This window comes from Nothoprocta perdicaria, unplaced genomic scaffold (assembly GCF_003342845.1).
Source record: "Nothoprocta perdicaria isolate Ctin4 unplaced genomic scaffold, notPer1 scaffold_380, whole genome shotgun sequence".
NCBI classification, from domain to species: Eukaryota; Metazoa; Chordata; class Aves; order Tinamiformes; family Tinamidae; genus Nothoprocta; species Nothoprocta perdicaria.
In genome coordinates, this window is record NW_020455622.1 from 420,807 (window position 1) to 436,563 (window position 15,757).

Genomic DNA, 15,757 nt, shown 5'->3' on the forward strand with positions numbered 1-15,757 from the left:
GGCCCCGCGCGGCTCGCGTCCCGAGCGGCTCTCCTCGAGTGAACCGCCCGGTTGTGTTTTGTTCTCGCTTGTCTTCCCCGCAGCGTCTCCCTCGCCCGCCCGGCAGCGCGCGAAGATGGACGACATCGTGGTGGTGGCGCCGGGGACGCAGCCCTGCCGCACCGTGAGCAACGATCCCGATGTCATCAAGCTGCAGGAGATCCCGACCTTCCAGCCCCTGCTCAAAGGTACCGGCTGCTTCCCGGCCTTCCCCTCGCCTCCCGCTCCCCGTGGCCGTTTCAAGCGTTTCTCGCTCCCATCGGGGTGTCAAAGGCCGCTCGTGCCCCGCGCCGCGTGTCTGCGCCCGCCGGGGAGACACTCCCGGCTCCGCTCCAGGCTTCCCGAAGGCTCCCGGCGTTGCTGCCCCGTAGGCCGGGCTCTGCGTGCCCACGGTTTGAGTTAAGCCCGAAATCCAGATTTGTTGTGGTGGTTTCCGACTCGCAACTGTTTCTATTCTTGTTTTGGAAGGAGATTAAACAAAAAAGATAGGAAGCGGGGTTTGGCTGGGGAAGCATCCCCAAGCCTGGCGCCGGCCGCCCCCCTCTCCATCGGCAGCCCTCTGGCACGGCCCCTGCGTGTCTGTCTGTCCATCTCTGCCTTTTGCTCCCTGTTTCTGATCCCTGCTTCGCCCATGGTCTCTCCTGCTGTATTCCAAGGAAGCAGCGAGTTGCTGAAGAGCTCCCTGTTCAGACAGGGGCTCTTCCCACTCTCATGCCTTCCTTTTTCCTTAATTTTCTTGTTCTTTGCCTGTTGCATGAGGACCCCGGAGCAACAGCAGGGCTTGTGGGCACTGTGAGAAAGACGGATGGATGGGCCGAGTAGCTGGCGTTTCGCTTGGTGTGGCCAGACAGGGATGCAGAGCCCTGCGGCGCTGGCAGTGCTGCCCCTGGCAGAGGGAGCGGATGGGGAAGAGGGAGGGAAGCCCTGGGCGCGAGAAAGGCCTGAATGTGGATTGGAATTCGGGGCTGGAACTGGTCTGCCCCTTGGCAAAGGACAGCACGTGTTGCTTGTAGAGGTTGTCATTGCAATCTGGAAAGAAAGAGAGAAAAAGAACTTAATTGATTTATTCAGGACACTCCTCCTGTTCTTCTAAATGGCTGCTGACGTTTGCAGGGTGTTCGCTTTGGCAGCAGACTGGGTCACGATCAGTGGGCAAATCTTGCTTTTGCCAGAGTTTCCATTCGCAGGGTGGGGAACCAAGCCAGGACCTCGCCAGTGGTAGCTGGAGGTACAAATACCACAACCCAAATCTAAAGGAATCGAAGGATTCTCAGTCCCTTTAGATTCATTGTCCCTAAGGAAGCGCTGAGCGTTCCTGGTGCCGAGTGCTGAAGCGGGAGCACCTGGGCGCCTGTGTCCGGCACGGAGAGGGTTAGCGGAGAGCGGCGGTGCTGGGCGGCGGGAGAGGGAGCGGAGCACAGCGGGGGCTCGGCTGCGGTGCCCTCGCACCGAGCAGGTCTGGAAGCCTCCGCGGCGGCTGCCGCTGGTTTGCAGTGTGTGTGACGAAGGGGTGACGAAGAGCATCAGCTCCAGCGGCGGCCGCGCGGAGCCGGATCCGTGCAGCAGGATCTGCGTGGCGGGATCCGTGTGGTAGGATCCGTGTGGCGGGAGCCTAGGGCGGCGGTGCCTGCCTGGGAAGGAGGGGTGCTGGGTGGGATGCGAGGAAGGGGAGGGTGGCAGCAGGACTCGGTCTGAGATGGAGAGGTTGGGGGGCACTGCCCTAGCTCACCAGTTCAGGCCTTTTGCTCCCATAAATGCTTTCATGAAGCCGTTTGAGGGGAAGCCCTCTGGGTCCCAGAGCTGCTTTTGCAGGGCTCATTCCCGCTGCAGCAGAGGGCAGGTGGCCAGAAGCCGCTTTTTCTCCTGGTTACCTGCTCTGTCGACGTCTCTTTCCTTAGCGGGCCCTTGGGATGTGGTGACATCTGGTGCCTGCTGGAGGGTGTCACATCCTCAGCCCTATCCGCCTGGTGCCGCTTCCTCCTCTGGAGCTCTCTGCCCCTGCGGGCCCCACGAGGCTCTGGTGGGTGACGTGGTGCCGAAAGCAGAACAGAGCGTGGGGCGTGATGGGCAGCGAGGCAGCCCAGCGCTGCCACAGCCCTGCTTGGGAGGTTGTCCGGAGCGGGGCCGAGCTCTTCTCTGTGCTCTTCAAATGGAAGATCCCGTTCTTGGAATGGGTGCAGAATGCAAGATCAGTTTTTTTAAGAGTTAATCCTAAAAAAACTTGTGTCTCATGGTCTACCAGCTTTAAAAACTCAAGTCATGATCTCCTGTGGGCTTCACTAGCCTTCAGTTTCTTCTTGACTAGGCAAAGCCAAGACAGTTTATTTTTGAGTCTCCAAGTGACTGCATGATCTCAAGAGCCAAAGAGCTGTCTAGAGTTGAGTTTTCTGTGCTCAGCGGGAGCACAGAAAAATTGGAAGTCTTTATTTACCATGTAAGAAAATACCAGTGTCATACTTGCTGTATCTTTCATGTTAGCTTTTTCTTGGTGTTTGCAACAAAAACTGCTCCTCAGAGGTACAACTACAGCTGTGCACGATCCCTTGTGTGTTGGTGACTGATCACACGTAACGCGGAGGGTTTGGGAGGTCCAAGTCGAGGCATTTATTGATTCTGGTGTTTGAAACTATCAAATGTGTTTCGCAGGGTGGGCACCACTCTCTCATAGTGCTTATGCAGCACTTTGTATGAGGGCTCTAATTGGGGTGTGTTTTGTATGTATTTTTTTTTTCTGGTGTTAATGCTCATGTAAAGAGAGTGTCCACTACACAGGGGGCTTAACGAAGCTTGTTTTACCATTTACAAGTACGAGGTCCCAATTTCGTCCAAGCTGACAGGAGAAATAAGTATGCTTAGTACTGACATATGCTTAGTATATGCTTAGTGTCTGAGAGATATGTGCCGTTAACTGCTATATGCCTGGAGGGGCAAGTTAAGTATTTCTGCTGAGTGCAACTTGCTCAAGCAAGAGTTGATTTTTTTTTTGAAATTGGGAGAAAAGAATTGAAGGAGTTTCAGAATGGAGACTCCCTGAGAGCAGCAGAGGAAGTTTCCAACCTTCTCCCTGGTGTGTAATGATGTTCTTTTCTTGTGGGCAAGTGTCCCCTATGGAGGCCACTTACCACATTTTCATGAGCAATACTGTCTCTTTCCTTTATGCTATTTCATGGGGACCTTGGTGCAAAAATTAAGTTTTTGTCCGTTCAGAGTCCTGGATTCGTACAGAGTGTTCACTGTGTGAAGTTGTAACCAGCTGTATGTAAAAATCAGCCACCTTCTGAGAATTGCAGGGAAAAGTGGACTTTTACACATGGAAGGTTCCCTCCCTCTTCCTGCTGATAGATTTTTTTCCTGGTAGTTAGAATGGGATGAGTGGTATAAGGCATTCAACATGGTTACTAAGCTTCCCAAAAGCTCTTAAAAATGTGTCTACATTAAAGTTTTGTGTTGTGGAAACACAATAAGTATGGGATTCTTCCAGAGGCCATCATCTTGCTCGAGCTGTGTGTAGCAAAGAGATGAAAAAGACCCCTTCTCCACACTGTGCAAAAATAGCTGTCAGCTTCCTCTGGTATTTGCTGCTCGCTGTATCGTAGCTCATAGAAGGTCCAGCTGAACAGAGGAGGGAAATAGTGCTGAATGTGTGACCATGCTCTGAGGTGTGTTTTGATGCTGCATCAAAGGCAATTTATTTGTGATCTCCTATCAAAAAAAGTCATCCCAATCTCTGTGCTTGGGTCTGCTGCTTCACTGATGTCAGCGTGGGTCTCGTCTGCATGAACCCAAGATGGGCCGCTGCAGAAAACTGAACCAAAAGATACGGGTGTGTGAATTGTATGTGTGTCAAATTTGAACTTGACTTTTGCAGCTCAAGCTCAGTTCCCTGAACTGCACAGTCATGGGGACAAACGGGTGATGGTGCTGCCAAAAGGAGGACAAAGAAATGGGCACCTGTACACAGGATGCAATTGACACAAGAAAAGTGTGATCCACAGTTCTATATATTTCTGTTTTCTTTCCCTTTCTTTAGCTGTGCCATCCCTGTCACTCTAGCTGTGTCTCCGCCCTGGGCTGGTCTAAGTTGCCTGTTGTGGTTCAGCACTCCATTGCTTCCCATCTGAGCCATTTCAACGCATTAAAACTGGCAGAAAGCTGTTCATTTCTGTTCTGCTTTCATTGGGTTGGTCTTCTGGGCCAGCACGCTGAAACAACTCAGTGCGGGGTCAGAAAACTGCTGGATCTGTTGCAGAAAATGTGTGATGCACAGAGGGAGAGCAGCTTGCGTTAGTGTGGCTCAGACTGCTGTGGAGTTACGGACTTTATTTCCATTAAAGTCCTGACAAAATCAGATCATTTGTATAACATTTAGCCAAATGAACCCGTGCTAATGTTGCCCAGACCTCTTTTGTGAGGGAAGATTTATTCAAGGAAAAGTGTATGTTTACTTTTCACAGATGGAGAGGTTTTTTTTTTTTTTTTTTAATTTAATCTGTACCTTAAGTTTAGAAAGCATTAATATAATTTAAAAGATATAACTTGGTAAAAATCCTATGAATTGTAACAGGAAAGTGGTTCATCTGTGAATGCCTTTCGTGCTATTTGTGTGGGAACCCTAAAATGACTGTCTGAAATAAAGATTGTGAATTTTCAAGGTAACTGACAATTTTCCTCTAGATGTCTTTGTCCTAAATGCCTCAAACTGCAATAACTTGAAGAAGACTCCGTTTGCAAAAAGCTTTGAGTTCTGTCCCATTGAAATATGGGCTTCATTTAGCACCTCAAATAAAATAATGTGTTCAGAACCATTTGTTACTAGAAGACTGTTTTTTTACAGGAATCTTGTCAGCTGCCACAAGAGTAAAGCAGGTTTGTTTCCTTTAACGGTCAATGAAGTTGAAGTTTTTATCCTATTCTTCTGTAGTACATTGAAACATTAAGAGTTTGGATGTATGTGCAAGGGAAGACAGTAAAAGAAAGGATTAATAACCATTCTTTTATGCTGCTCCTATGCTTAATAAATTGAGGCACTAAAGCACAGTGCTGCACATCTGCATCTGTTGTAAATAGGTTCAGGTGTAGTAATTGTAAGTGAACACTGTAACTGCCTGTAATTAAAGCTGAATTCAGCCTGTTTGCACATATTTTTATTCCTTGTACACTTGTACACACTTTATTCCTCTCTGTTTCACAAATCTTTAAACAAAGAGTAACCCTGCACAAGTGAGGCAGAGGCAGCTTGGTGCTCGTTGTCCCATTTCCAGTGCATTTAGTTGAAATGGAGACCTCCAAGGAGCCACAGTTTCCATGCGGATGGGGCTGCGTGAGAGGCCTGAGGGGATCCCGGGAGCTCCCTGCTGCTCCTGCCGCCCTCTAGTCCTCTGTTCTGGTGGTCGTGTCCGTGTGCTCCTTCCTGCAGGAGGTTCTGCCTCCTGCTCCTCAGGACGCTTGGGTCTCTGAGAGGGCGAGCTTGCTAACCCAGGAGGAGGCTTCTGCTTTTCCGTGGGGAGCTTCATTCCGAGGTGAGGCCGGGAGCTGGTTTGCAGCGAGTGCTGGTACTGGTGCACAGTAACTGGCAGGATGGAGAGGGAGGAGAGGCCGAGAGTACCAGGTCCCCTCTTCTGAAGCAGCCTGTTGTATCATCTTGGGTATCTCTGGTACTGAATACTCCAGTACATTCTGATACTGTCTTAATATTGGCGTGGAAAGAATTAACTTGGAGGTTGTCTGTTTGTTCTGCAGCAAGTAATGGAATCACAGACTCATAGAATGGTTGAGGGTGTAAGGGGCCGATAGAGATCACCTAGTCCAAGCTCTCTGCTCCAGCAGGGACACCCAGAGCGTGGGGCACGGGGTGGCACCTAGGGAATTGTGCAGAGGATGCTGCCATGTAGGCTGTGAAGAAGCTGCTCCATTTTGGCAGTATTTGGGGTTTCTCTAAGGTGGCAGACTATTCCCTGAAGCTGCTGGTACTCTATGAGAGGAAGATATTTACTCCAAATTTAGGAAGACATGCTCATGCCCACATGGTAATGTAGATGAACAAACCCAGACTTTAAAAAAAAAAAAAAAGGAATATATTCTGTGCATCTGGCAGATGCCCTGCCAGCATCTCCTTTGCAGATCCCTTTGGTGGAATAGCCTGAGAGCAGATACCTTTCTGATGTGCTTCGTTTGAAGTCCTGTCCTGCAGTTCTTCAGGACTGCTGTCTGTGTAGCAATGCTGGAAGGGCTGTGATGTTCTCCTAGATGGATATTTTTGCACATTGCAAACAACACATTGGTAATGACAACACCTCCTTCAGTAATTTAATAAAGCTACTGGTAATCAATTCTTTGTAAATACTGGCAATTCTTTTGTTCTGCCCTTTTCCTAGCCCTGCCGTTCTGATTTGGAGGGTTGAACTTCCAGTTATTCTGAGTACAGTTGCCAGTAGGGAGGTCGCTTTCCTGGCAGGCGTTGGTGGCACTGAGCGGCTCAGGATGCTCTGTAAATGCTGTGGGGTAGCTGAAGATGTAAATGCCATGAGATAGCCTGTGATTACGTAGAAATAATTCAGCAGCACCCTCGCATTCTAGATTATCTGTGGAAGTAACACTAGTTAAAATAACCATTTTTATGCTAGATATTTAATTGCTAAAGTTGTTGATTCCCGGTGAGCAGTATCTCACATGCTTGTGCTAGTTTTTCGTGTCCTTGCTGGCAGTTTTGGGCTGCTTTGCATGAAGCCCGGAGAGCTGGGGTCACTGCTGCGTGTGGGGCAGAGCACTGACACGGGTCTGGCGGTGGCAGCTCCCGATGGGCAGCCTTGTTGTGGGTCCTGTGCTGGGGCTGCCTACCACATTCGCTCTCATACATGGTTCTTCTTGTCTTAGGGTTTCTCATATTAAGGCTGGTTTGCCCTAAGCCCTCAGAGCTTGGGGCAAACCAGCCTAAAACTGCCAGCAAGTACACAAAAAGCTAGCACAGGCATGTGAGATACTGCTTAATGCGAATCAACAACTTCAGCAATTAAATATCTAGCATAAAAATGGTTATTTTAACTCCTTAGCCATGGCACTGAGAAGGAAGAAGCAAGGCTTGCTGAGTCTCATGCCTCAGGTTCCATGGATTCCCAGGCCTGTCACACACGGAAGAAGTGGCACCTCGGCAGACCTTGGCATTCGCCCTTCTGCAGGTTATTCGTGGTGCATCTCGTTTCTTTTCCTGTCAAGCTTCCTTAGTGTGTATCTTGTACTTTATGGTCAGATGGAAAACCTGGGCTGCAAGCTGATTGCACTAGGCATTTTTGTATTGCCTGCCCCAATATAATTGGATTCTCATCCTATAGATACTGCTGCCGTCAGAATAGCTAAGCTTGGAAAGAGGTTGCTTTAGTAGTATTTTTAGCACTAATACTTTTAAGGACCCATTAAGCAAAGATTCATAGACAAGGGAACAGATTAATCTACTAGTATCTTTTTTTTTTTTTTTTTTTTTTTTAACCCATGCTGCTTATTATTAATGCTTCAAATTTAGTTGTTTTATTATTTTATCAGGAAAGGTAAAGCTGAACCTTTTGCTTTGAAAATTACAGTTTACTTGGCAGTAGTGTGAGAAGATCAAAACTGACATGGCAGAAAATCTTGCAGGATGGGTCCAGCATGAGGAGGGCAGTGCTTTCTCAGTATGGTTGGAAGGGGAAACATGCCTATGGTGTTTTTGTTGTAGCTGTTACATGTCACGAGTGGAAGAGCCTCCTGGGATGCCTTGCAAGGCAAAACAGTGGTCAGGTTTGTCCTGCTGTGCCTGCGCTTCTTGAGCTCGTGTTAGGCAGCTAGAAAGGGATGTTCATCCCTGTATAGTTTTCTTAATACAAGTTCACTTTAAAAAACAAAAATACTCTTTTGCAAAAAATAAATGTATTTTTCTTTTTCGACCAGCTTGGTCCAAAATGGAAGAGGAAAGATTTAGGTATCCAGAGTCCCAATCTCATGGAACCAAGCGGGATGGATTCGGTCACATCTTCCCCCTCAGCTGTCTCACTGGCCAAGATGCATCCTCTCTTCTCTCCCCTACCACACCGAATCATAACTGCTCCATTTGCAGTCTACGGAAATATTAGCTAATAGTGAAGGTTAGGGAACGATATTCCAGGAAGTTGCTAGGCCCTGTGACAGGAGCTTTCCTTTCAAAATAGATCTGGAAAAGAAAAGGAGAATAACGATGTCCTATTTCAGTGTGTAGCTCAGTGGTTAGAAGGTTTATCCAGGAGTGCGAGTCCCGCACTAATTCCGTCTACTGTTTGAGAGGATGTGTGTCTGCATTTGAGTCCTGTCCAGGCAGTGTGCTCAGCACCAGCTGGGAGAGTGTTTGGGGCTGGCTATGGCATGGGTAGCTGCAGGAGCTGGTGGGCTCTCTAGGGCCCCTCTGGCAAATCTTTCTGGGGTGCAAGATAAGCTTGTGCTGGGGAAGCATCTAGAGCACAGCGACTGCTCTAGGGCTTCCAGCCATCTAAATCTGGGCACGTTTTAATCTTTTCATTTGTGGGGTGTGTCCCTCGAACAGGGACTGCACTGATTTATACGTGAGGGAAACGATGGGGTCGGGAATGGTGACACTGTTCCTGAGGGGAGCCCTGGCACAGGGACAGGGGCCTTGTCTTTAGCAACTGTGGCAATGAGCAGCATGGACGTGTTCAGGCAGAGGTGTGTGGGAAAAGGCCTCAGTTTCTGAAGCAAATTTTTTCTTTATGAGAAATATCTGCTTTGTTGGAGGAAAAAATGAAGGTTAGTTATGTGTTAGAAAACCTGTTAAGGGCCCTCTCTCTGCTTATGACAGATTTCTCCTTTGTCCTCATTGGTGGTCACTAGTTCTGAAGAAGTTTTCCCTATGTTGTGGTGCAGAATAGTTAAAGGAAGTCTTAAGAGAATCAGCCAGGTATATCACAGATGTCACTGTGGCATTAGCTCCCTTAGCAATGAATGATACTCTCAATAGAAAGCAGCAAGTAACGATGTCTAAAATGCTTCCCTGATCCCTGCGCCCCCAAATGCCCACTACCATCCTCCAACTTCTCCACCCTCCACTTCCCCCCAATAAAAGAAATTGTCCAAAAGTCCTTCTTTGAGAGTCCTGTAACATGATGTCCTCATGTCCTCATCTGCCAGAGGCTGCTGAGAGAAAACAGCTGCCGAGCACAGGGCAGTGTCTAAGCCTCATTCGTGCAGGTATGTGCAGGATATATCTCTTTCAGTACTTTTTCCTTCCATTCTGTAAAGGATAGGTTATTGATACATTAGCACACACATACAGAAACTTCTTGAAGTACTTAGCACTGAATGGCCTAATTTTCGTCCCCATGGTTCACACCTTTTTTATGCTAGTTTGCTTTTGGTGGTGATGTGCCTTTCCTCCCTTTTTGTGTTGGTTTGTTCTGATTGGTGGCCATGGCTAGAATGCTGCATGTTTTGTTGTTGGGACTGCTTGTGAATCTGAGGTTTTGGAAGCACACATTGCTGCCAAGATAGGAAGTTTTTCAGCTCAGAAAGCTTCCGTTAAGGCAAATCGATTTATTGAGGGAGATTATGTTAACCAAGAGGCACAAGGTAAAACTGCCACCACCCAGAGCTTGCAGTTGTTGATGTTTGCTCTGGGTTCTTGACAGTTCCATAAATGTGGTCAAGAGAAAGGGTGAGTAGATACTTCCATGCCCGCTGTCTGCGTATGATTAGCAATTAGCAATTAGCATTTTCCATAGCAATCCCTCATGCGAAAGCTCTGATCTCTTTACTTCCCTTTTTAGACATCATTAGCAGAAAAAGGTTCCAGAAAGATGGATGTGGGTTTTAGCCCCTACCCTTTCTAATTATATTTGACTTACTAAAAATATAAAAAGATAAAAAGATTATTACGATAAAAGTGAAAAAAACAAGTCTACTCAGGCCCTAAATCTTGTTACCGAAGCAGAAAGGTGGGAGCTTAGTCCAATGATGTTCTGTGTATAATGGTGTGAGTGAAATCAGCAACAGTTCAGTGAGCTCAGTGTTATAAAACCTTCTTGTTTTGAATTGGATTGATCTGCCTTTATTTCTTTCCTGGGGCAGTTTAACAAAATCAGAAATAGGAGTTTTTGTGGTTCCTTTGGCTTTGATACTGAAGTCTGACATACTGTGAATTTTATGGTATTTGCTCTGCTTTTCATGTGAGCCCAATCACCATGTGCTGGACTGATGCACTGTTGCATGCATAAGCTAGAAAATGCACAGCTGCACGTTCTGGGGTGTGGGTCTTCTTCTGAAGATCCTTCCTCTCGACTTGCAGTAGCAACAAAATTACTACCAATAATTTTTGGTAGAAAACTGAATGTATTGAGTGTTGTAGTAATGTATGAGCTCAACCCCAATTGCACTGAGGTGCATAGAAGTGCCTTACTGGGGTGATATCACTGATTTTATCACTGGAGTGATAAGAGTGCCTTATGTGAACCAATGTCTTGGATACTCATTAGGTTTTTTGTGCCGAGTTTGCTTTATTTGTGTGTCAGATGAGTTCCTGGATACTTTGACCTTTCTTGCACCTATCTTCTTGGTAGGTGTTACAACTTCAGGAAGGCCGTGTGCCCTGCTTGGCACTGAGATGTGCATTAAACACAAAACACACACGTGGATTACATCCCGCTTTGCCAATTGCATTAGAGAGCCCCTCTGAGCTGGTCTGAAGCCCTGTATCAATGTGTCTTTTCACGTGGTGAACAGTGGAAAGGCAAAAGGAAGTGCTGCAGGTGGTGACTCAAAGGCACCGCATCAAGGGGTGACACGGGAGGGCGCAAAAAAGCAATTTCTGACGGCGCTCTGTGAGGGGGAGACTAATGCACCTCATGCCTCAGCAAGCACCTCAGCTTTGCTTCTCTGTTTTGTGATGTGTTCTTTTTTCCATTCTCTGTGAAGTGCAGAATGGAAGGCTACAGTCCAGGCAGTTGCCACCAGGTGTCACTGCAATACAAAATAAATAAAAGATTTGAAAATGGCTGGAAGTGTTTACTTTTAAGTGAATGGGAAACTGCTTTCTCTTTAAGCTTCTCTTTTAACATCTATGTTCTTGTTATAGAAATCATAGGAAGTGGCCTAGGTCTTAGTAGCCTTGATTTGGTACCAGTGGGAGCTATGACATTTTGTGGAAGCTGGACCCAGCGGCAGGTAACTGAGAGGTGACCACAGACTGGAAGTTTGGGAAGTCTGGCATGAGGGGATGGTAATGTATTTTGGAAGTCTTTTTTATGTTCTTCCAAAAACATATGTGTACTTTTTACTGTTTACTTGTGGCTGTTGGTGTAACTTGTTGACGCAAGCCTTTTCTAAGAGCATATGGATGCTGATTGTATAAACTGACAGTAGTTCAGATGGGAGCACTTGAGGTTCAGTTCCGGGTGATGGCTGCGGTCTTTGCCTCCGTTCATCTGTAACGTGGAGTTAACGGGGTTTTCCTGGCAGGCCTCTTCTCATAGGAAGTGTGTTGCAGGCTGAAGTGCTCTCATCCCAGGAAAGAGGAATGGTGATTTGCGTGGCAGAATTTCCCTCAGTGGCCCTCAAAAAACAAAAAACCCAAAGACAAAACCAACTGAAAAAAAAAAAAACAGAAAAAGAAATCGACTCAGTTGGCTCTTTTCTCCAGTTCAGCACCAGTCCTACAAACTGCTGTTGCTGGCACCGTGCACAAAGCAGTATGAGTTGAGACCCTTTAACTAATGGGGGGAAGAGAGGGAGGTGAAATGAGAAAGGAGAAGGAAGGAGAGCAGCTGATGTAATTATTAAGTGATGGACTAGAATTACAAGATCTTCTCCTCGTTCCCGAGCTACTCTTGCTTGATGAACACCTGTGTTTGACACAACCATTTATGCTCTACTCAGCATAAAATCCAGTGTTTGTTAATTTATTTGCAAGTTTTATCTTAGGGAAAGGAAAGTGGAAGGATTTTGACTTGAATCTTCATCTCTGTTGTCTTGGAAATGTCATCAAGGCATCTTGTCTAAGATGCTATATTTAAATGGTACCAAATGGTACCTAAATGGTACTAAATCTAAATGGTATCTAAAATGCTGTCAAAAGTCCTTTGACTTTGCAAAGGAGTTGTGTGATCTCTTTCAGTGTGTTGGATGGGCCTACACAGGATGAGGCCAAACTCTTCTTGGTGGTGGCCAGTGATAGGACAAGGGGAAATGGATATAAGTTGAAACACAGGAAGTTCCATCTCCACGTGAGGAGGAACTTATTTACTGTGAGGGTGACCGAGCCCTGGCACAGGCTGCCCAGGGAGGTTGTGGAGTCTCCTTCTCTGGAGATCTTCCAAACCCACCCGGATGCTGCCCTGTGCCCCGTGCTCTGGGTGTCCCTGCTGGAGCAGGGGGTTGGAGTGGATGATCTCTAGAGGTCCCTTCTAACCGCAGCCATTCATGAGCCTGTGTCAATGGGAGGTGTGTGCCAAAGCAACTGGACATCGCCTGGGAGTTGTGCTTTATTACAGAGTGCCTCTTTGCTGCCCAGGGAGGTGTTGGCAGCTTTCCAGAAGCTTGAAGCTATAACCACTTTGCAAATAACTGTTTTTTTTCAAAATCAAAATCCTCACGTAGGCAGGGGTTAAAGTTGCTGTAGTATTTGCCTGAACTTGTCTGGAGTGAGACACCACAAAAAAAATCCCCTGTGTGCCCTGCTGCCCTTCCTCTCGCTGCAGTTCAGAGCGAGGTGCCCTGCAGGACGTGCGGCTGCTGCTGCAGCGCTCGGGCCTCGTGCAAAGTTACCCGAGTCTCGGCTTCCTCCTTGGAAATGCCCGGCTTGTGCCCACCCTTCTGAGCTTGTGTGCCAGTGGAGAGGAAGGGGAAGGCCTGGCTCAGATGGAAACAAGGCGACAGCTGAGGAAATCCCTTCTCCCAAAGGGCCTCCGTCTGGCTTGGCTGTTACCTGGCCCACACAAGGGACTCGCAGCTTTGCTGCTTCTATTGCTGTGCCACCATGGAGGCTTTTGAGAGAGAGTGTGTGTGTGTGTATATATAGACATATATGTGTGTGTGTGTGTGTATGGACAATCCTCCTAGGACAGGAGATTTTTACTATTGTAACTCTGGGCCGGTGCAAGCTGAGCTGTGGCCTATAGCACATCCTATAAACCGCTGTGTGAAACTGAACCTGGCCTGGAGTTTGTTGCATTGCAGATAACACCTGTGGTTGGGGCAAGGTAAATAGGATTCCCAGAGAGAGCTCTCTGGATGGTGCTGATCTTATGGATTGGCACTGTAAGTCATAGTGATTAGCTGATAACTAATAACTAAAGCTAATAATGTAAAGGTAGGCGTGTGTCAGAGAGTTGCCCTTTGTTTTTTTTCTGTCATGGTGGGCCCAAAGAGAAGGTACAATGACCTCTAAGAAACAGGAGGAGGGTATTAATGGGATAACGCGTAATGAGTGTTATTCTAATGACATGATGATAAGTTTTAAGAAAAAAAAATTACTTTTACTTTTTTGTTAAATCATTCTTTCTAGTATGTTATCAACCACAAATAAAATTGCCAGAAAGGTGGTGATATTTTAGTGCTTACGACATCTTTTTGCAAGGAATAAATGTTTAAATGCTCTGCCAGTTGAAAATGATGTTGGGCAGAAGGCAGGTTGGGGTTGGATCAGTTTTTATCCTTATCTCAGCAAAGTAAAGTTTAAACATAAGGGAGAAGTTAGATGGAGGAAGAGGAGGTTTTGACTTTCCTTTTGCACATTAGGCCTTTGAGTTCATGTGAGTAAACAGAATTCTTATCTTTAATAGAAAATGAAAGAAAGACGGGAGATGTAACTGCTCTTTTAAGTGATACAGGGTTTTTTTACCTCCTGTGAGATTAGATCTTATTTGTTTCTGTGATATAAGAATAGCAGAAAGAAGGTGATGGTAGTGAAAGCAGATGTTCGTGCTTTTACCTTTGGATAAACAAGATGATATAAGGATGGCAAACTCTGCTGGTCTCTCTCATCCCCTGTCTGGGGCTGCTATCACCACTTCCAGAATTGAGTTTTGGAGTCAATGTGGATAGTGTCTGAGCTGCATTCATTGCAGTGATTTGAAATTCTCCCATTGACATTTCCTTGGTTGCCCATGTGTCTTGCTGTATTCCGTGGTAGACAGAATCACAGAATCACAGACTCACAGAATGTTTAAGGTTGGAAGGGACCTCTAGAGATCATCTAGTCCAACCTTCCTGCTCCAGCGGGGACACCTAGAGCATGTGGCACAGGGTGATGTCCAGGTGGGTTTTGAAGACCTCCGGAGAAGGAGACTCCACAGCCTCCCTGGGCAGCCTGTGCCAGGGCTCTGTCACTCTTACAGTGAAGAAGTTCTTCCTCACGTGGAGATGGAACTGCCTGTGTTGCAGCTTGCACCCATTTCCTCTAGTCCTGTCACTGGCCACCACTGAGAAGAGCTTGGTCCCTTCCTCGCTACATTCTCCCTTCATGTACTTATACATATTAATCAGATCCCCTCTCAGCCTTCGCTTCTCCAAGCTGAACAGGCCCAACTCACTCAGTCTCTCCTCATACGACAGATGTTCCAGTACCTTAATCATCTTAGTCGCTCTCTGCTGGACTCTCTCTAGAAGTTCCACGTCCCTCTTGTCCTGGGGAGCCCAGAACTGCACGCAGTACTCCAGGTGGGGCCTCCCCAGAGCTGAGGAAAGCAGCAGGATCCCCTCCCTTGACCTGCTGGCAACACTCTGCCTGATGCAGCCAGGATCCCACGAGGGCACACTGCTGACTCATGGTTAACTTGGTGATGTCAGTCCCTGGGTGGGCACGAACCACCAGCCTCCCAGTTAACAGCCAAGGAAGCCGACACTGGTTGTGGAGATGAGAGGCTTTGTTTCTTGAATTTTTTTTTTTTTTTTTTGGTTATCTGAAGTCATTCCCAAGCTGTGAAACGTGCTTGGGTGTGTGGGTGCTTGGTGACAGAAACAAATGTGCTGCTGTGTCAGGGAAGCGTCGGAATTTGACGCTGCGTTGTGTCCTCTGCAGAGCCGAGAGCCCAGGTGAGCTCTGCAATGGGTTGGATTGTGCCTCTCCGTTTTGCCGACACAGGCTGCTCCAGGGGCTCGAGGTGCCAGCCGGGAATCGCTTCAGTCAGCCCTAGCATGTGCTCTGCTGCAGGACCCTGCTTCAGAGGTGGAGGAAACTTGGCTGCATCTTGGATTGCTGTGGACTGCTTGGCATATTGCCGGAATTTGGCTGCCTAGGAGTTAAGAAATAGCACAAACCCACAGGCTATTTTTTTGTCCCTGCTGTCTTTGAGGTCTCCCCAGCAAAACAAAACACAGTAACGAATGCTGGGTGGTGTGAGTAAGCTGCACTGCAGGCAGTTGGCACTTACTTGCTTAATTTCCTAATAAAGATAACAGGAGATATGAATTAGCTTGGTTCACATATTAAATTGGTCCCCAGCTGTAATCATTTCAAGGGTCCAGATGGCTGTTTTGATGGATGCATTTTTCCCACCGTGAGTCTAATTAAACTGTGATCCTAGCATGGACACATTGCGGTGTAGATGTTAGGCAATACTTGCATCTTCTTGTCCAGTGCTGAATAAAAAGACCACGCAGGTTTATTTCAATCTTTCATACTACTTTGTTGCTGGTGGAGCAACTTGGAGCCTTTACACTACCTACCTGCTGTCTTGCATGGGTTAGGAGATGAAGGTGCCTCCATCTC

General features: G+C 47.2%; 1 protein-coding gene across 1 annotated transcript in view; it reads left to right on the plus strand.

The window, feature by feature from the left end:
* Nucleotides 1-91: 91 nt before the first annotated feature.
* BORCS5 (BLOC-1 related complex subunit 5) overlaps nucleotides 92-15,757 on the plus strand; it is a 66,936-nt gene continuing 51,270 nt past the window's right edge. The window contains exon 1 of the mRNA XM_026044767.1: nucleotides 92-227. Coding sequence (XP_025900552.1) covers nucleotides 116-227 — 112 coding nt within the window. The 5' untranslated portion in view covers nucleotides 92-115. The remainder of the gene's footprint in view (nucleotides 228-15,757) is intronic.